Source organism: Marmota marmota, unplaced genomic scaffold (genome assembly GCF_001458135.2).
Source record: "Marmota marmota marmota unplaced genomic scaffold, marMar, whole genome shotgun sequence".
Taxonomy (NCBI): domain Eukaryota; kingdom Metazoa; phylum Chordata; class Mammalia; order Rodentia; family Sciuridae; genus Marmota; species Marmota marmota.
The window spans coordinates 22,748,855-22,769,772 of NW_026000229.1; the positions used below are offsets into that span (position 1 = coordinate 22,748,855).

At 39.1% G+C, this 20,918-nt stretch overlaps 1 protein-coding gene across 1 annotated transcript; it reads right to left on the reverse strand.

Annotated features, from left to right (window-relative positions):
- Nucleotides 1-11,084: 11,084 nt before the first annotated feature.
- On the reverse strand, nt 11,085-19,599 carry Polr2m (RNA polymerase II subunit M). The gene is made up of 4 exons (XM_015480610.2): nt 19,336-19,599; nt 16,689-17,336; nt 14,173-14,377; nt 11,085-12,297 (listed from the first exon to the last, which is right to left on the reverse strand). The coding sequence occupies exons 1-4, from the start codon at nt 19,446-19,448 to the stop codon at nt 12,151-12,153; spliced, it is 1,113 nt and encodes a 370-aa protein (XP_015336096.1). The 5' UTR covers nt 19,449-19,599; the 3' UTR covers nt 11,085-12,150.
- Between the last annotated feature and the right edge of the window lie 1,319 nt (nt 19,600-20,918).

Here is a 20,918-nt window from a genome sequence, read left to right on the forward strand (position 1 = left end):
GGAAATTTCTGGATGGCCACTGTCCCTTCCTATTCCTAGATAGTGTCAATGTGAATTTTACCTCAGATTTTTGACTGGATGAGAAAATTCCTATTAACTTGCATAAAGCTTCTGTATACAAATTATTCTGGAAAGAAATGCATGAGTCAAATTTGGAAAGCTCCTCTGTGTAGAGTCTAGATTTGCCTATCCAAAAATTCTTGAAAAACAGATGTGACTAAGAGCATTCAAGCAATCTGTGTATCAGCAATGCTATTCTCAATTTGTAAGTGACCATTTTCTAAGGGTGAGAAATTTCCTTTCTTTTTAAGATCAGTATAATACAAGTGAGCAGTAACATACACATCCACCCTGAACTCAGCCCAGGTGTGTGTCCTGGGATCCAGAGAGGGGGTGATTCCAAGGGAAGGAATGTGACAGGACCTCCTGATGAGAAAACCCATCTGGGACTTGAAAAATCTGGATTCAATTCTTGGCTCCATCTCTAGCTCACCGCATAATTAAGGGGGCAAATCAACTAATCTCTCTGTCCTTCACTTTGTCCTCTTTGAAACGATAGTATCTGGCCTCTCCCTATTTCTCAGGAATGCCATGTCAGCAGATGCTGGGACGTGGAGCCTCCAAGGCCAATTAGCTGTAGGCAGCAGGGAGCTGTGCCCAGCCCCAGCTGCCCTCCTGCCCCAGCCTGTCTCACAAATTAATGTCTTTGGTCTCACAAAGTCTGCTGGAAAGAGTGTGAATGAATATCAGACAACTTAAACTCTTCCCTTTAGATGATGAGGCAAAATTAAATTTTCTTTTGAGAATCACAAATATGTTTCAATGCATAAAACTAGTGTCAGTGTCATGAAAAGAAGGCATGATTAGGCACACTCAGGGAGGGGACCTATATAGAAGAGACATCCACCTGAGTCAGGAAATCTGGGTTCTGCCCTGGCTCTGGCAGCTGAGTGGCCTGGAATATATCCCCTCAAATAATAACTACTATTTACTGAGGAGCACAGTATGCTTGGCAAGAGTGGAATATGAAGGAACTCATGCACTAGCACACCTTGCATACATACAGAAAGTGCTCAACAAATGTTAGCTATTAATATGGTCATCTAATTGAATATCCTAATAAGTATATGAGATAGGCCTTACTATTATTCCCATTGTGTAGTTGGGAAAACTGAGGGACAGAGAGTGGCTGCTTGCTCACCTGCCCAGGCCTCAAGACTGTGTTCTCCCAGTGGCTGGAATGCTGCCAGATAAGGGCCCTCAACTGTCAGCTCTCTTGCGGATTGCTTCAGCTAAAAAAAACTGGCTCACCAAGGTCATGCTTCCTTCCAGGGTCAGTCCACATCCAGTGATTGATCAGACATGGTTAAAAAAAAAAAAATAAAGGCCTGGCTTCCTGCATTAGTTTCCTTGGACTGCCATAACAAATTACGATACTTTGGTTGGCTTAAAACTACAGAAATTTATTCCCATGCAGTTGTGGTGGCGGGAAGCCTGAAATCAAGGTGTCAGCAGGTTGGCTTCTTCTGGAGGCTCTGAGGGAGAGTGAGTTCCAGGCCTCTCCACTTGCTCCCAGTGTCTGCAGGCAGACCTTGGAGTTCCTTGGCTCATAGATGCAGCCTCTGGTCTCTGCTTCTGTCCTCACCTGGCCTCCTCCCTGCATATCTAAGTATTAAATCTCCTTTTCCATTTTCCAATAAGGACCACAATCATTGGGTTTAGGGTTACTCTCAATGCTGTGTAATCTTATTTTGAAATCCCTCATTTAATTACTTCTACAAAGACCCTATTTCCAAATAAGGTGGCATTTATAGGTACCAAGGATTAGGACTAGGTCATATTTGGGGGTAGGGGGGCACTGTTCAATGCTTTGTGCCTCCCACAGGGAACCCTCACTGAAGGGCTACTGAAGCTCCAGAGTAGCCGCAAGGTCATTGGAGGCCTCCAAGGAGAAATATCACAGCCCAGGATTCCCACACCCTTCCATTCCTTTCCAATAAAGCCTGCTTCTCCCAGTCCCTTCCACTGGTGTTCCTTTTCAGGAGCTCCCCCTAAAAGACATCCTGTACACTTGTCTTCACCTCAGTATCAGCAACCATAGCATAGATTTTAAAGTCCCCCAAAACTTAAATATGTGATCCATACGTATATTTTTTTAAGTGCTTTTGAATTCTAATCCAAGTCTGCATTACTCTATGAGTACCTCTGACCAGATATAACCAACTTCTAAGCTTTTCAGTCATCCAAATGACCCTGTTTCCTTGTATTCATTAATGCTGCATCTAACCATCCCTGCCCCACAAGGCCACATGCCCTGGGGTTCAAAGCCTACTTCAAACACCCTCCTTCGTGGAGTCTTCCTGGTCCCCATGGCTGGATGTGAGTCTTTCAGTCCTCTCTTGGTCACTTGGCCCTGTTTGCATTGGATAAGAACGACGCATGCATGAGGCAGCTCTGTGAGGTCCAAGAGAGCAGGATATGAGTCTAGCATGAATCCGCTGCCTGTCAGAGCTCCCGGGCTCCCCACCCACCCACCCCGCCCGCAGGCCTGCAATTGCTCTTTTCAAGTTCAGCCCCAGGTCCATCTCTCTTCTTTGCTCCTTGCTCTTCCTGGTTGTGTAATGGATGGAAAGGCCTCATCCTTGACCTTGTCATGACAATTCTCCCGAGGTCAGACTTGACTTTCAATGCCCTGCTCCCAGACCTGTCTGCAAGGGACAAGTCAATGCATCTGTTGTCATCCCTCAAGACTATTCTTTTCCTATGAACTCAGTTCCTTCTATCCTGGCTCCCAAACTTAGGGACCACAGTGTGCTAGAACAACCCCACGGCTAAAGAATGTCTAGGTCTTATGCTTCCAATGCTGCTGCTTCTGTGAAATACGAAATTGGGTTCACTCCTGAGGACTACAGGGCAGAGTCCTACCTCATGAAAGGGCTATGGGTGGGTAGCCTGACTCTTCTGTCAGTGACTCAAGATTGGGGACAGGAAGGTGGTAACAAGAAGCCCTGCTCAGGGAAATAGGCTGAAAGCAGGAAGAATAAAGCTAACAGTTGCATACTTAAGGACTACCTCATCATCAGAAGCCTGTGACAGCCATGTCATCATTGTTATTCACACATTTCAGATTGATGCAATTTACAGGGATTAAGTAACTCCCTTAGCCACTGGCTTGGGTGGGTACCTAAGGGCTAGGTAATCCTCTGGTGGTGGGGTACTCTCTGTCAAGACATGGCAGGAGGTGAACTCGAGAAGAACTATACCCTAGGCTATTTTCAAGCTTCCTATCCTGCTTCCTCTGTTTTCCCTTGTCATTATTGAAATGACCTATGAAAGCTACAGACTGTCACAGCACTGCTGTCAGGACCAAAGGGGAAGGTCCAGCTTTGGACAGGTTTAGCCTTGGACCCCATGCAGGTGCCTGGATGACATGATCAGGGGCTCTCTCCCACTCCATCCTTGCCAGCCCTGACTAGGATTCAAACAAGAGCAGAGTACAGAGGAAAGGTGGCGTGGGAAATTCAAAAGGGCACTTAACTTAGAGAAAAACGGGTGCAGGTCTTAATAATGTACAACCTTGAGAAAATCACTACCTCACTGAACCTCAGCTTCCTTCTCTGGAGATTGCTGGAATAATAAGACCCTGAGGAATTTGGAAGTGAGGTTGGAGCTGGAGATACCAGTGTGAATACCAAATCAACAAGCTGCTATGTAAAAGAAGGCAGTAGTAGATCTGAGAAGAGGCTCAGACACATGAGGAGGGTGGCTCCAGAGCCCCACTTCCTCTTCTCCATCTGCTTACTTTCTCCTCTACTTGTGTGTACAGTTATCAAAATATTTAGTGCCCACTATGTGTCTAGCACAATTCAAGGCTGGAGAATGTATTAAAAACAAATAAAAATCCCTGCACTGATATTCTAGTGGGGGATGTCAGACAATAATCAAACAGGAAAATACACAATTCTATAGAGAAAAATAAAGAAACTAAGGGGCTTTTATATTCACTGGCAACTCTTATAAGATGACATTTGAATAGATACTTGCAGGAAATGAGGGAACCAGCCCAACTACATCTGGGGAAGGAACATTCAAGACAAAACAGCTGTGCACAAGTCCTTAGGTGGGACCATTCTTGACACATTACAGCAACATCAAGGAGCCCCCTGTGGCTGGAGCAGAGTGACACTGTCAGGGACACTGAGAGTGAGAGGTGTCATATGGAGTCTTGTAAGTCATCATAAGGATGTTAGCTTTTACTCTGGGTCAGAGGGGAGTTACTACAGGACTTTGAGTGGAGACATAACCTGACCTAAGTTATATTTTTAAAAATCATACTGGTTACTGTGATGAGACTCTACTGTAGTGTGGGCAAGGGCAGCAGAGAGGCCAGGAGGAGGCCTCTTTTATAATCCAGGCAACAAGAGCATAACCTGACCATCAAATTCCATTTTTTTTCTCAGGGATTCTGTTTTAAGACACATATTTTAGGAGATAGTGACTGGATTTAATTCCTCATTTTAGCAAATGGTATACTTAAATCCCAATAAATTTAGTGACTTGACCAAGGATATCCTATGTGTTAATAGCAAAGCAAGAACTCTGCCACTTTCTCCACCAATGCATCCTGATCCCTAGCCCAAGAGCCCCAATTCTCCTCAGAGCACTGTTGTTGCAACTGAGTTCAGAAGTGAGGTCTGAGCTGGAGATATAGGCCTAGAAGTCATCATGTATAAATGGTACTTAAAGGTGAGAAAATGGATATACACCTCAGAGGTAGAATACATGCCTAGTATATGCAAGGTCCTGGGTTCAACCCCAGGATTGCAAATAAATAAATAAAATGAAAAAATAAAGGAAAAGATTCAGTAAAAAATGGCATTTAAATATTAAAAAGCATGAGGCTGGTGAAGTTCCCAAGGGAGTGAGCATAGATGGAAGAGAACCCTGAACATTTCAGTGCTTAGTGATTGAAAAGATGATAAAGAATCTGCAAAGGAGACTAAGAGGAAGAGGCATTGAGTGCCTTCTAGAGTCTTCCAGAAACCAGGGAAAGTGTCTCAAGAAAGAGAATGATCAGCTATGACAAACATTGCCAAGAGATCAAGGAAAAAATTAGGAATGGGCACTGACTACTGAATTCAGCAGCATGATCACTGACGACCTTGACAGATGCTCTTTCTGGAGAATGTTGGGAGCAAGCACTTTAAATAAGTGGATTCAAAAGACGAAGGGTAGAGAGGAGAGGAAAATGGTGCACTGACAACTCTTCAGTCAGGCCTCCTCACTTCCTCAGGAGTACACAGGCCCATCCATGACTGTTTCATATCCTTGTCCTTCCCTTCCCCCACTTTCCATTTCCCTTCTCTCCATAAAACTTGCCAGTTCCATTTCCCATTCCTTTAAGCCCCATTTTCCTTCAGGAAAAAGTTATCTAACGAACCCATACTCACTAAGATATTAATAAGATCTTATTGATACTAATTAGCCAGCAATACTCTTCAGGCCCCAAGACCCCTGTTACCTTGTAGGGTGGGAGAGGTCTGAGACGTCACAGAAGGATGGGTAAGAACCACTGAAGGTGGATGGAGGCAGACTGCTGAAAACTGAAAGGAGGGGGTGCTGTGCAGGTGGGCACTGAAACAGAAGTCGGGCAGTGGAAAGGGTAAGTTGAGTCATGTTTATAATAAGGGGCAGCGTGCTATCCAGTCTTTAGATTACAATAGCTGAACATAGTTGCAATATTCCAAATTCTCAAAAAATTAAACATTTGTGTAGTTTAAACTTAAGAACAGATTTCTGGCACTGCACTTTTTCTGTTATTGTACAAAATGTGTGTTTGTTAGAATTGATTATAAGACAACTCCTCCACGCTAAACAAGAACACAGGGCTGGGGCAGGAAGAGTTGGCTTTGTCAGGACCAGCTGTACAACCAGAGGAAAGCCTCCATTTTTCTCTGTGCCTCGGTTTCCCCACTTATAGTGTGTGGAACAAATGATATCTAGACTTCTCTTTTCCTGAAGAACTAAAGATGTTAATTCAAGACAAGATTTGCCTTCTACAGTGCCAGTTTTATTTTTCCTAATAATGCTTCATTTGGACCCTTTTAAAAGTAGCTAAAGTGGAGAAGAAAAGTTTTAATTAAAAATTTGATCAATAGAAGATATGCTTTCATTTTAACAATGCAAACACTAGAAATGCTATTTAATTCAATACACTGTATGTGGTACTGATTAAGAGAATTGATGTATTTACTAGCTGTATTTTCAGACAAAATTTATATGCGCAGAGCAGAGTCTCCATCTTTTAAGGAACATTTCTGTATGCTCTAAATAAGGACTTGATTTACAACTCTCATTCTTTTGCCTTAATAATGTGAAATTTTTCCATGCAAAGCTGGGGTTCTCCTTAGCTCAATGTCCTAATTTCCCCTTGTCAAAATAGCTTTATAGGAAGTCTCTATTGTTCTCAGTTAATTTTAACACTAAATTAAAAGTTTCATATGGTGGTGATTTTGAAACATTTTACTTCATATGGCAAAAGGTGCCTCCTAAACTGCTTCAGTCGTAATTGTTACCATCGTTACAATGAGGTTTTCATATAAAATCTTTTACCCTCAAAGTGCTCTATAAGGACCACACTTTGAAATTTTGTTCTCTCAAAACATACCCCATACATTAGATAAGGGGTCACTGACCTCATCTTAAGAGACTTAATCATCATGAGAGTACATAACTTCCCACTGGATTCAAAGGAAATAGTGGCATTTAAATCCTAAATCTAATAATCTAATGCTATTCCAGTGGCTTACCTTCTTTTTTGCCTTTTTTTATTTCAAGTTTTCTAAAATCATCTGGGAAGTAATAGATCATATTTAATTGTTCAGGCTTTTATACTGTGCTTTCAGAATCATGTCTGATTTGTGGTCTGGCTATGGTTCAGTATTATCCAACACTAGGTTTATTACATCAGCCAAGTATCAAAGCTTCCTCACTTTAGCCAGAAATTAAAATAATAGCTTTAAGTTTCTCCCTGCTGTCAAGCAGCTAGTCGATAATGTGACTTGCCATATTTCTAAAATGACTATATATGTTCCCCATAAAAGCTGGATATATAATCCTTTTATTTATTTAGCACAGGCACTCTCAATTTTCTAGCACAAGGACAAAAAATCTTTTTTCCTAACAACTTTACTTTTTTTTAGTAGTACAAAGTATGCCATTAAGATTATAAAGGGAAAACTGTCAGAGTCACCTGGTCTTCTAAATGAGGCCTATGATACTGATATCACTTTTCCTGAAATCTCTTTTCTAAAAGTTTTATGCAGCCAACTACCAAAAAAGAGGGAAGAGTGAAGACGTCAGCAGTGGCTAAGTCCTAAAATGACGAAAACATTACAAATACAAACTCTTCGAAAGAAAAAAGCTCTTTTGTGTTTAAGTCATAGAGAAATGACAAATGCTACCCACACTGACCTAGAATTTGCACTTCCTAAAACCTGATTAAATCTTGAGTGCTGGGTTCTTTTCTTGGCTGCTTCTGAGTAATCTTGAGCAAATCACTTCAACATCCCAGTTATAAGAAAAAGAGATAATCACACAAGCTATCTACCTTCTACCTGAGCTCACAGTAGTCCAGGATCCCCAGAAATGTAATATGGATTAGAGACAGTCTTATGAACATGAAAAATTATTACTCGTATTGATGATTACTATAGAATGAGATTAATACTTGTTTCTCACAGTTCAGGCTAAGCCCCCAGAGCTTCAGCTCTCACTTGCTTTTGTTGATGTAATCACCTGAAAATTCAAGGTAAGATGACAACTTCTACAAATTTACAACATTTTCCTGTTTAAAGCCTAAATCTGACGTTCTAAAATTCTTTCTCTTCCTCACTAATTCTTCTCAGTCAAAACTATACTTTAATTATTCACAATAAAACAGCATTCTAAATGTTCCATTTAACTGATAGAAACTAAAAATATTCACCCTTTTAGAAACAGTAAGTATGTACTTTAGTAAATGGCACTGTTTCAAATCTTCTACTGTTTCAAAACATATTGATGGTAATACAAAATTAATTGATAAAATATTTTTTTCCCAAAAATGAGCAAGGAGGAATTTGACCTACTAAGGAATTTTTGTGGAACTGGACAAGCTGATTCTAAAATTCTGCATTTCTATGAAAATGCAAAGAGCCAAAAATATCCAAGTCATTTTGAAGAATAAGATGGTAGGCCTTCCTCCAGCCTAACTGTAAAACTATCATAAGTAAGGCAGTATAGTATTAGCACAAATAGGTTAACAGAATGGAAGAGAGAACCCAGAAAGTAACATAAATATGATATATGCTTAATATGCAGTAGAAGTGCATGAGCGAGTAGCTGAGAAGGCCCATCTTCACAATCCACACTGCTATAGTGGTGATCCAAAAAGACCTCTCCCCTGATGACTATATTCCAGGTGGAATCAAATTATAAAGCATTTTCTAACTAGAAAAATCTTAAAAAAAATAAGAATCTATCTTCGTGGCTTCAGGATAGAAAAAGATTCCTTAAAATAAGACACAGAAACCACTAAACATAAAAAATTGATGTTTGCCACTAAAACTAAGAATTTGTTACAATACACCATGAGGAAGTTGAAAATTGATCCTCAGAAAGAGAGGTTATTTACAACAAATTTGACCAAATACCAAATTATTTGATTGAATAGTATCTAGAATATATCCTACAAATCAATGAAAAAAAAAGGACAATCAACACAATAGAAAAATGGACAAGATTCAAATGGTCATTCTGCAAAAGAAATACAGTGGCCAATAAATATATGATGATGCTCAATGTCCCCTCAACTTTGGGAAATGTAAAATAAAACTAGAATGAGTTTACTATGGAAGCATCACACTGGCTAAAATTAAAGTTTGGCAATACCAAATGTTGGTAAACTGGAATTCTATGTTGTGGAAGGGATGGCAAGAATATAAAATATTAAAGATATGCATATCTCATAGCCCAGCAATTCTACCCCTAGGTATACATCCTATAGAAACATGTTTATGGGCACAAAGATGCTCATCGCAGCATGTTTATTATGGTCAAATCCTGGAAATATCACCAAAGTGTCCATAAGAGCAGAATAAAGAAATAGTGATATTAATGAAATAGCACATATTACACAGCAATGGAAACACACACACACACACCCCTACATGTGACATGAATTTTCTAAGAATTTTTAGTGAAAGACACCAGATACAAGATATGATTCCATCTTTACACAAGTCAACAGTGAGCAAGACAGACTAATTATTGTTAAACACATAACTGGTAAAATACCTTTTAAAAAGATGCGGGGGCTGGGGGTTACCACAATCAGGATGGTATGACCTCTGAGGGACAGAGGAGGTACTAAGAGGGAACACACAGCGAGTTATCTGGAGGGCTGGCAGCAGTTCCTCCGCATCAGCTTTGTGATTACACAGCTGTTGCTTTATCCAGTAAACTGCACACATTTTATATACTTTTCTGTAGCTGTATTTCACAAATTTCAAAAAAGGGAGAACTTATTCTACAGAATATTAACACCAATGAAAGCCATAATGATTACATGGAAAAAAAATATCAGAAGGCCCAGCAACAAGCCCAATGTATAAAAGACATACAAGTATTTAATATTCTATAAAAATATCATTACAAATCAGAAGGAAAATGGTGGCTGATGATACTGAACCAATCTGTCCAATCAGTAAACTCTTCACAAGAATTAACAATGGAATCTCTATCTCATACATATCCCTAAATAAACTTGAGATAGATTAAAAATTTCCTTTTCACCCCAAAGTTATGCAGAAAATGAGTTCAGGTTATATAAACAAGATAAAATTCTTTTTAAGCTAAAAAATAACTATAAAAATTTCAAAATACTGAGAAAATAGGGGTTAATATACATGGGTTAAGAAAAGTATATTCAAGCACACATGCAAAGATAAACTCCTAAAGAAAATAAGTTAATACATTAGTTGTATTAAAAGGCAAATGGCGCACTAAGAATAATTATATGACAAAGGATGGACATCCTTAATTCATAAAGAACTTGTAAGCCAAAAAAAGGGCCAGTTCTCCCAGAGAATAACAATATGAATAAGCAAGTTTCAAAAGAATAAATAGAAAAGGCCAATAAATATGGGAAAATAACGTTTTCTATGTAGTTAAAGAAATACACATTTAAAATGTAGCCTTTTTCTGTACTTGTTCAATTTGCAACAATTTTAAGTACCCAATTTTAATTCTGGATGTTTGATATATTGCTAGTGGGAACATAAATGGACAAAATCTGTATGTAATAAGTGATGAATTATCAAGAGTCTCAAAAATTTACATCCCCTTGCAGCTAGCAATTTCATGTCTACAGAAATATCTTCTGGAAATGTCATTGTGTATAGATGTGACTATCTTTTAAGATACTAATCATTTCACTGTTTACAGACTACATTATAATTAACAATCAAATTTTTCAACTAGAAAATTGTTTTAAAAGTTATGGTATACTCACGAAAAATATTCTGCAGCTGTCTTAAATGTAAAATATTTAATGTGGGAAAATGTTTATACTGCATAGGCTATAAAACAATGTATAGCATTATTACATTTTTTAAAATATAAATGTATTGCTTATATAAAAAAAATAAGTACAAGTACAAACACTCAAATGTTAGTGGAGATTGTCTCTGGCTGGTAGGCTTGAAAGGGACTGCATGCACACCACATGTACGTGAGCCTTCTGCACCACCAGCTTTCCAGAAATAAAATGTCATTTCATTCTATAGAAAAAGAACATTAAATAATTTTGTGTTCTGAAGTCATTTACTATTAGTTTTAAAAACTAATGAGACTGCTAATTCAGAATACTTTTTACATTTGCTTTTTGTCAAGGAGAGGGAAAATGGATAGCACATGACATAGAACTATGCCCTTCCTATCACACATGCATATGACTTAAATGTGTTTTGTCAAAACTTTAAATTTTGACAGTCTCTCAAAGAAGTTAAATTTAACTAAATACCAGTAAAATAACACCAATAGTATTTGGAGTTGTTCTAATTAATATTTTATTTTTCCTTTCAATACTTTTAAAGGCTCCACATTAAACAAGGAATTTTTTTTTAATAACATAATTTCTCTGGAGACAACCATATAATCATTTAAAATGACAGGAACATGTATATATAGGAGATTGAGGTTTCTGCAGCCTATATATGCCTCTTTTGGTGGTGGGGAGGGGTATGGGGAGGAGGAAGCAATGTACTGACAACTGACAATTCAGTTATAACTTTGAAAAAATAACCGGTTCTCATACCAAAACATGAATGTACTACACATGAACCTCAACTGTGAGAGCAAAGAACTCCAGTCAGGTAAAGCATGAGAACAACTACTCCTTTCACTTAGCTCTCAGTTTGCATTTCCTATACCACAACTTACTCCAGGCAAATCTGGTCATCTAGAAAAACCCTCTGCCCCTCTAGCATCTCCTCAAAATATTCCTTATTCCTAATCAGAAGTAAGAACAATCTTCCTAGGGGAAGACAAGAGAATAAAACAAACATTTGTGAAGCATTTTTCTATGAGTGTCTTTCAAGGTAATTCACATCCCAGATCTCAATTACTTCAAGTAAGCATACACCCAATGCTTTGGACTGTACTCCCTTCACTGCTCAAAAAAAGAGGGAACTAAGTCTTACTAATTTATTTTAGGTACCTGGGACAACTTAAGTGTTTCACTGAAAGACATAATAAATGCTATTTTATAGAGGTAAGAATAAGAAAAAAAGTGAAGCTATCTACTTCCATTTGAGAGGAAAAAAACATATTCCACTACATACTAAAATATCAGACCAATGCACAACATACCGCAAAATTTTAATACAATATGGTTAAACACAATATTGAAATATTAAACTTTTCAATCACATGAAGATCATCTTCTGAAAGACAAACTGAGCTTTTTTTTGTAGCAACGTTTTTGTAACTTTATAAAGTTTTCTCCCTCAACAGTGTCTGACACCAATCTTGATACTTGTTATAAAGTCTGATGGAAGATAATGACTTCTCAAGAGTAGAAGATTTAGGAGATAATTCCAATGCCCATCTTCATAATTCATCATCAGAGGACTGATCATCATCTTCATCTCTTACTTCTCGGTACTTCCCTGAAGACTCCCCTTCTGGATTATAACTCTGCATTTTAATATTCAGTCTTTCAGCTAATTTTTGTGCTGCGAGCTTTGCTTGCATCTCCTTTAAAACAAAGAGCAAAGCATAAAGTCACACATTCATGTTCTTTTCCTTACAATTTTTCATTAGGAAGTTATAACAGTCACTTAGTATACTCTCTAAAAACAAGGAACCTAACTCTGTGTGTCCTATTACAGATACAAAAGGACAATGCATGCAAAAACTACCAGCCTGCTAAAGTTGTAGTTATCAACTTCCATTAATAAACAACACTGGATTGAAGCAGGGCCTGGTGGTACATGCCTTTAATCCCAGTGACTTGGGAGGCTGAGGCAGAAGGATTGCAATTTCAAGACCAGCCTCAGCAACTCAGTGAGACCAAGTCTCAGAAAAATAAAAAGGGCTGGGGATATAGCTCAGTTGTAAAGCACCCCCACCCCAATCGCACGGTTAATCTCAAACACACAAAAAAATTTAAAAATAAATAAATAAATAAACATTGCATTGAAATGCCCACCTCTATAAGAACTGAGTAATCACTTCAGCACCCAACAGTTATAAATACAGACACATTAAGTATGTGATTACACACACTGATACAAGAAACAATTAGACCTATCAAATGTTACAAATTACTAATACTGTGTTGATTACTCTGACAGAACCCTCTTCCCCAGACAGAGGCCCAAGAGTTACATTTCAATGGCATAGGCAAAACCAAGATATTAATACTAAAAAGCTTATTACCCCTTTCTAAATAAAGTCCTTCAGAAATTAGTACCTAACCAAAAGTCCAAGCAAGTTTCAGTCTGGTAATGCTTACACACCAAAGGACTTCACTACCAACTGATAAAGGGAACAATGCTCATTCCTCATTTGGCTCTTCCTTTTCTCCAAGATCCCTTAAATGTCTTTATGTCCTTCCCCTCGGGCCATGAATATTATGAGTAGGTTTCTGCCAAAGAAACCAATTTCAAGCTGAAGGGTTTAATTCAACATAAAAATGTCTTAGGACAGGCATTCAAGATCCCAGAGACAATTTATAAAACAATTCTTCAATTGCTATAACTAGCAATCATTTTCATACACTGAGAGGAAGAGTAAAAAGGAATGCCTTAAAAATGCTAATCCAAACCAAGTGAGCTTTTATGAAAAGCCAAAACAGATTAATAAGATAGTTAGATATTAATTGGTGCATGGTACTTAACTGAAATCTAGATAAGTAGTTATCTAGGAAGTAGGAAAGGATGCTGTCTTCCTGGAGGCTCAAATTATTATCCAAGAATGTCAAATCCTTTCTATAACCCCATGATCCTCACACTATTTGCCCCCATTCTATTAACTCCCATTCACAAACTCTAAAGGTACATGCTTAAATTTCATGCAAAACACACAGATCTTTGGAGAAAGTGCTATATAAAATTGATTTAAGATGCCCAAAGTAGGAAATTCTTTTCTCAGATTATGGTTCAGTGCCCTACTTTGGCAATATAACACTATCCTCCACCCACTCTGTGCTGCCTCTGTATTGATGGAGATGGAAGTCTGGGAGCTATATTTCCCTGGATTAAATTCCACCACTGAGAAGCTATCACATGGATTTTATAAGGCAGAAGAGCGAGTTGATAGTACTGCTATCCTAATGGGAACAGGCAGAAGCATGGGCTGGATGTGAAATTTTGCAGTAGTCTCTCCATAATTCCTGTTAAATCATCACTCTGAGGTTGCAGGTAGTTATGATCATCTCCAGCTGTTTCCTACAGTTTTATTAAGTTTGTAACTAAAAACTAATGGCACATGTCTAAGAACTAATGGTCTCCTCAGCTGACCATTTCTTTAGCACTTAATCCCTTCTATTAAATTCTTTCCTCCTTGAACTACCTAGAGTAAATCCTGACATATGTAAGCAGGGGGGAAAAATCCTAATGCCCTAAATACCTCATAATTCTGTTTCTGCTGTTTCTGAAGTGCCAAAGAGTCTTCTATGGAAAGCAGCTGTGCAGGCAGATGGTGAAGTGGCAGGAGCCGCGCTGCTGTGATGTCATCAAGATGCTGCTTGTCCCTGCGCCGCCGCTCTGCCAAGGAAACAGGAGACTCTCCCGTCTGAGAATGACTAGGTGAGTCATTCTGATGTGATGGCAAACTGAAGAAAGAATTTATGTTATATGATCAGACTATTTCCTTTTTGTGAACTCAATCAATCAAACACACACACACACACACACACACACACACAAAATGGTCTTTAACCCTAATAATCAATTCTTGAACAAAGGTAACAGTAAGACGTTTACCCATATTCGTTGCTCCAGCGAGGGTATGTGTATACTCACAGACCTAGGCTCTTTGCCTTTTCCTTCCCCTCTTCACATTTCATGATTGAACTGAAGCTATTTTTTTCATTTATTCCCTATAAGAACGTTTGCAAAGGGGCTTACTATCCAGTAGGGAGGAATAAGCATACAAATAGTTTTAGTGAAATATAGTACCACAGGTACAGTAAGACACGACCAGTTCCAGGAGGAGAAAGGGAAGTTGTCAGGAAAGCTTCAAGGTGAAATCTAAAGTCTTGGAATAAGTGCTTACTATGTTAAGAAGGGGAGAAGGGCATCCCAGGACAGTGAATGAGGGGCAACAGAGGTGCACCATCCAGGAAACACAGAAAACAGACATTTAAGAAAGGGTAGCAGAGATAGATGGGAAGAAAGCTGAGTCCAGACTAAACAAAGTTCCAGTCTATTTAACAGGTTCTGATTTGTATTTTTACAAATTTCACTCTGGCAGCAGTGGAGAGGAAGGGCTGGTCAATAAGACTAGAGGGAAGAACAGTCCACATTTACAGACCAAGAGAGAGATGAGAACCTTCACTTTGATGGAAGATATGATGAAGTAAGAATAATCAGAGATGAAGAACAAGGAAATACATCTCTTAGGTCTTCAAGATTAGCAGACAGTGGTGAGGAGGGAAAAGATGCCTTGGGAAGAAAAGGTGGCGGTGGCATTATTAACATGAGAGATATGGGAGTAAGTAAATTTGGGAAGAGAGACAAGCTCTACTTTGTACATGAACTTGAAGTGCCATGAAACACCCAAGTAGTCATGTTTTATAGCTAACTGGCCATGCAAATCTGAAGTAAGGCTAGAGATAGATGTGGCAGCCTCCCCAGGCAATATGCAAATCCAGAAGAACCTAAAGAAATCAAAAGAGCAGAAAAGCCAAGGAATATGATCTCGTCTTACTGCCTACCCTCTAAGCCTCTGCTCAAGGGAAGCCTGATGCCCACCTGTCTAGAGCTTAACAACCCCTGCATGTCAGTCCTTCTAATTGCAGAGAAAGCTCCTTCTCTCTTAAACTTCCCTAATCCTGGGCAGCCCTCACTGCTATTCCCTTACCTCCCTCTTGTTCTCAAATGACAAGGCCCACTTACTCTTTTTTATTGTTGACTAATTATGCTTCTAGTTTTCCCAAACATCCTCCTAAAAGTGAAGAAAGATACCTCACTGCATACAAGGTAAGTATGAATTAATGCAGTATGATTGTGGTTTTCTACACAACATAAAAAAAAAAAAAAAAAAAAAACTGTTTTGAGGTTAAATTAAAAAGAATTACATGATAGAATTAAACTTTAAAGTCTCTTTTTAACAACCACCAAAATGTTTTAGGTATTTTCAACTAGGTGTTTTCAGTTTTTCAATGAAAGGTAGCAAACAGTAGCTTGACTTTGCATCTGAAATTATATCCTCATAAATTTAGGTTGGTATCAATTACTACTGAGATTTAAGTATTATATTTGCTTTAAGAACAATTCTTTTCTCTTCAAAGAGCTTTTATTTTCCTGCAGCTCTCAGAAACAAAACTACAACAAAGAATTCAGAAGCAGAATTTGTAACCATCCTCCCCAACTTTTTAAAGTATTTTTTATTTTTAACTCCTCTTGCCTCCCTTTCCCTAGAAACTGTGTTATAATTTAATTTTCTTTATAAGTGTATAAACCTAAGGTCCTCATCTAGAACCTAAATGCTCTGAGGAGCATCGTGAGCACACAAATAAATAACTGAAAAAGTCCATCAACTCCTACAACTATTTTTCTCTTAGATTATAGACCAATTGAAGGGGAAGCTGTACACTAAAAAATGGTACCGAAAATAAAAAGCCATACTAAATACTCTCTTCAATTCTGTTTACTATGAAATACTGGCTAAGAATTCTGAAACATAATAGTCCCCATCTGCTATTTAAAACCCTTTCAATTATTTGGCTTCAAAACTAAAGTATGGTTCAACAGGAATCCTCCACTCCAGCCAGGCTGGTCTCACTGTTTCCACAAATATATTCATTCCTACCTAAAAGGAGCACTCACACAAAGCCCACTGAACTTAAAAGCATTCTTCCAACTTTTTGAATTTCACACATATTACATTCCCATGATAGGTCTATTTCCAATGATACTTACACATTAGTTTTAAATTTATGTGGTGGGGGCACTGGATTTTTGGCTCGCATTTCTAACACTTCCATGTAATGGGGCTTCTTAGGAGTCCTATCACGAAGGCCCATCAAGTTTTCAGCACTTGTGTTTTCTTCCGAGTGATGTATACCTTGGTCTGCAACTGTGATCCTTTGGAACTTATCAATAAACTGGTTGTCAAAACTGCTGGAAGTATCTTCTGCTTGACTTGAAACACAATGCTGAGGGAGATGCTCTCTCGATTCAAGTGAGGAAGATCCCCTGAATCTGTTATGGGAAGCTGGACACTTGTTCACTGTGTACTCAGCCTCTGGAATCTCTTCATCACCTTTTTGAGTAGGATGTACAAGTCCCTGTTTTTCTGAGGTTGTGTTAGATGATTTGATGTTATCTACAAAGGAACAGGCATGAACTGGTGATGAAGTATCAAGTATTCGGTCAGAACTCTGGGCCTTTTCTATATCCACATCAACTCCTGCAATTACTTTTTGCCTTAGCTTACAGTCTAAACTAGCAGAGTGAAACAGTTCACGTTTTCCTCTAACCTCTTCACGCTCTGCAATGGCAGCTTTCAGTTTGGCAACAGTGTCTAAGATCTTTTTACCTTTGTCGGGCAATCTGCAAATGAATTTTCTGTCAAATAAAAAAAAAGTATATGTTAGAGTATTGTTTTTAAACTTGTGATTTTTCATTTAAAAGGCAAAACATTAACCTCGAAGGGAAAAAAATGAATTTTTATGTAAAAATCTGATTTCTAACTGGCCCCAAATGGGAATTAAACAAATAAGACAACTAACCTCAAAAACAAGGATATGCAGGCAGAATAAAAATGACTCATTTGTCTCATCTCATTAGAATTTCAACAAAAGCATTTTAAGAATATACATTACGCATTCCTATTCTGAAAATCCAAAATGCTCCAAAATCTGAAACTTTCTGAGCACTGGTAACATGATGCCACCAGTAGAAAATTCTAAAACCTGATCACATGTGATGGGTTATGATGGGTTTTCATGCACATGTGAAAACACAGGTGCATAAAAAATATTATATAAAATTACCTTCAGGTTATTTGTACAAACAATGTATGAAACATGGATTTCATGTTCAGACTTGGTCCCATTCCAAAGATATCTCATTATTTATATATAAATATTCCAAAACCTGAAAGAATCTGAAATTCAAAACACTTCTGGTCCCACCCATTTAGGATAATGGATCCGCTACCTGTGCAAAAATCATTTAAGATATTCCAAAAATCAGCTGTTCTTAAAGTGTGATTTCCAAAACAAAGGGCAGGGGAATGGCTCTGGAAGGTCAAAACTATTTTCATAATATTTTCTCTAACTTTCTCACACAAGTACAGTGCAGTTTTCCAGAGGCTATATGGTGTGAATTGAACTTGTTTTTATGTATACGTATCATAAGGAGTTCCCCATTATTTCTGATAAATCAGTAAGTATCAGTAGATATAATACACATAAACAAGAGCTCTTTAGGATGCCAAATAACTTTTTCAAGAGTTCAAAAGGGATCAAAAAGCTAATTCATTGCTATATATTAAAAACTCCTTCTCAAAAAGGCAAAATATCTGTCTCTACTGGTAAGCCCTCAACCCAAATGATTATTTGTCCTTTTTGCTGAATTCCTCTTCTGATTCTGTCTTTAGTCGTGTGGTCAGAAGGTTATATCTTTTAACACTTTCACTGCTCCTTCTCTGATATGACATTCCCACAATTTCAACTGTATACATTAACACCTTTGTGCAACTGAGAGTCCTGCTTTCCCAGCCTTCTCCTAAGTGTTATAACCACTTCTCCACTTTTTAATTAATCAAATGTTTGTTATGCTCTCCCCTCAACTCAGCACACCCTGAGTAAAATGAACCTTGCTTGAATCCATTCCTTTCCCTCAATTTTCATGTTTTTGTTAGTGGCTCCCTATGCAGATGAGAAACTTCATTTATCTCTGTCAATTACATATTTAAATTATTCCACACTTGAGGTTTTCCCAATCCTGCTTAACTATCTTCCTCATTCACTTTCTTACAACCCCCTTGTTGAAAACCTCTTTTTGAAAAGACTCTCCTGATGTCCCCTGCCTCTTAATCCTTCAAACCATCATGCACCAAGCTACTAAATAAAGCTGCCTGTAAAAAGTCACCCCATCACATCGCTCCCCTGCTAAAATGCGCCGTCTGCCAGCTGAATGAGTACAACTTTCGCGGCCCTAATAAACCACTTTTATCCTTCTCTTCCCATCCTGCAAGAGTAAGATCTAGAGATGAAACTGATAACACGTTTGGATCAAGGTGTGGGGAGGAGGGCAAAGGGATTTGGGATACAGAACCCCTTTCATGGAGCCAAAACAGTAGTTGAGCACATTAAACCAAGGCACAGCTGCTGGCTGGCTGAAACGCCAAGCAGCCGGTCTGTACACAGGCGGTACGTGCTTGGCCAGGAGGAGTCATGGCGTGGCCTTGCGGCCGCAGGCTACCCACTCGTCCTTGGAACTGAAATGGACCTGAGACAAGGTCACCTTTCCCCGAAGAGAACGCGGGAAGAAAATGGGGGCGTCCCAAGGAGCCCGAGCCCTAGGAGCACGGCGGTGCCGCCGCGAGACCCCAGCTTACTCGTTGCGCAAAAGTCTCTCCTGGCGCTTCAACATCTCCCCCAGCTCCGCCGAACTCCGCTGCCCCAAGTCCTCTGGAGCTTGGGGCTCGAAGCCGCGGGGCAACGAGAACATTCTGAGGGGGCTGAGGCTGGCGCGGCGCGGGGCAGTCGGCTTCCTCAGCGGGCCCCTCAGCTGGCGCTGGGTCCGCGGCCGGCGGCGACTCCGGGGCACGAGCGGGAGTCGCCATTTTCCCGGAAGAACGGGTCTTCTTCGAGCCGAATCGAGCTTTATTGAAACGCCGGAAACAAACAGGGACCGGGAAAAGGGGGCGTCTGGAGGAGCGCGAAGGGGCGGAAGTTACGTAAGACGACTCAGGCACCTAGGTTGGCGGGCTTCAGTGTGTCTTCCTCTGCTCATCATCTATATATTTGTTTATTGAAAAAGTATTGAGCACCTTCGTGACCTTACTGAGCAGTATATGGAAGTGAATAAAGAGCCACGGCCCCCATTGCTATGAAATTTAGAGTGGTAGAGAGAGAACAACATATAATGGTAAAGTTGAAATAGGCGCTTGTTAAGGTATCTATGAGAAATTAGATTAGAAGAGAGACCCCAATGATGAGCTAGCTATTAGTGAGATAGGGGAGAGAACAGGATTTGGGAGACCGCAGCCTACGATGTGGTGCCTCCTAGCCCAGTTTAGTGAAGCCCTGAAATGTAAAAAGTTGGAAGATTTCTTAGAGATCATCCGCATACTTTAATGGGGCTCATTAGCCATTGGAAGAGGACTTGACTTTGCAGCACTGCCTGGGGCATGGCAAGACTTTCAGTATCTCTGGTTTCTGCCCACCAGTTGCTATGACAATCCCAAATCATTTTAAAAATCCAAAACACTCCGTCTCCCCCTTTTCCAAAGGCCCACAGAGAGATGATAAGGGATGGGAGGTGCTATACAAACAGCAGAGAACCTTTCATAATTTCTTTTTATCTGTAGACAAACTGGCACAAAAACTAAAGTAAATATTGCCAAAGCAAAACAAATAAAAATGAAAGCAGCAAATTTCAAACCATAATGCCCTGTGGATTACTCCACCGCACCAATTAGAAAACCCTTCTTCACTTTAGATCTATTTCCAAATATACAAAATCAGAAAGATTTTCTGGCCCCAAAGAGGAAGACTATAGTAAGTAAAACACTCAACTTTTAGGTCAGCTAAGAAAGCTGTTCTCTGAAGGAAAGAATAGGAAACATGCTAAGTCAGCATATATTGCGCCCATAACTTCTAACTCCCACCTAAGATTCTTGGTTTAGAAAATTGAAGTTTTTCTCAATCCTGAGTAATATCCTATATAAATGCAAACATGCTCCTCCCAAGGAACAGAAACTAAAGATGAAATCCAAAGCTACTCCAGAGAGTGAAATGACAGCCATTTCTTTACACATACCCCCAATCTAGTTCATTCTAATCAGGTTAATATATCAAAATAAATGTGTTCAGTATGAGCTTTGCAAATGACTTTACCAACCCTAACTGAATAAGAAATAAGACCCTTAAGACAAGTGGTTGTCCTTAGCAACCTCCACCCTAAGACTCCCTCATC

Bases quoted from the DNA above. Each gene is read 5' to 3' on its own strand.
- Polr2m (XM_015480610.2), bottom strand. From the start codon at position 19,448: ATGTTCTCGTTGCCCCGCGGCTTCGAGCCCCAAGCTCCAGAGGACTTG. The intron at 14,378-16,688 runs GTAAGTATCATT...TTCTTTCTTCAG, and splicing joins CATAAATTTAAAACTAATGT to TTTGCCATCACATCAGAATG. The intron at 12,298-14,172 runs GTATTTAGGGCA...TTTGTTTTAAAG, and splicing joins AGCAGAAACAGAATTATGAG to GAGATGCAAGCAAAGCTCGC.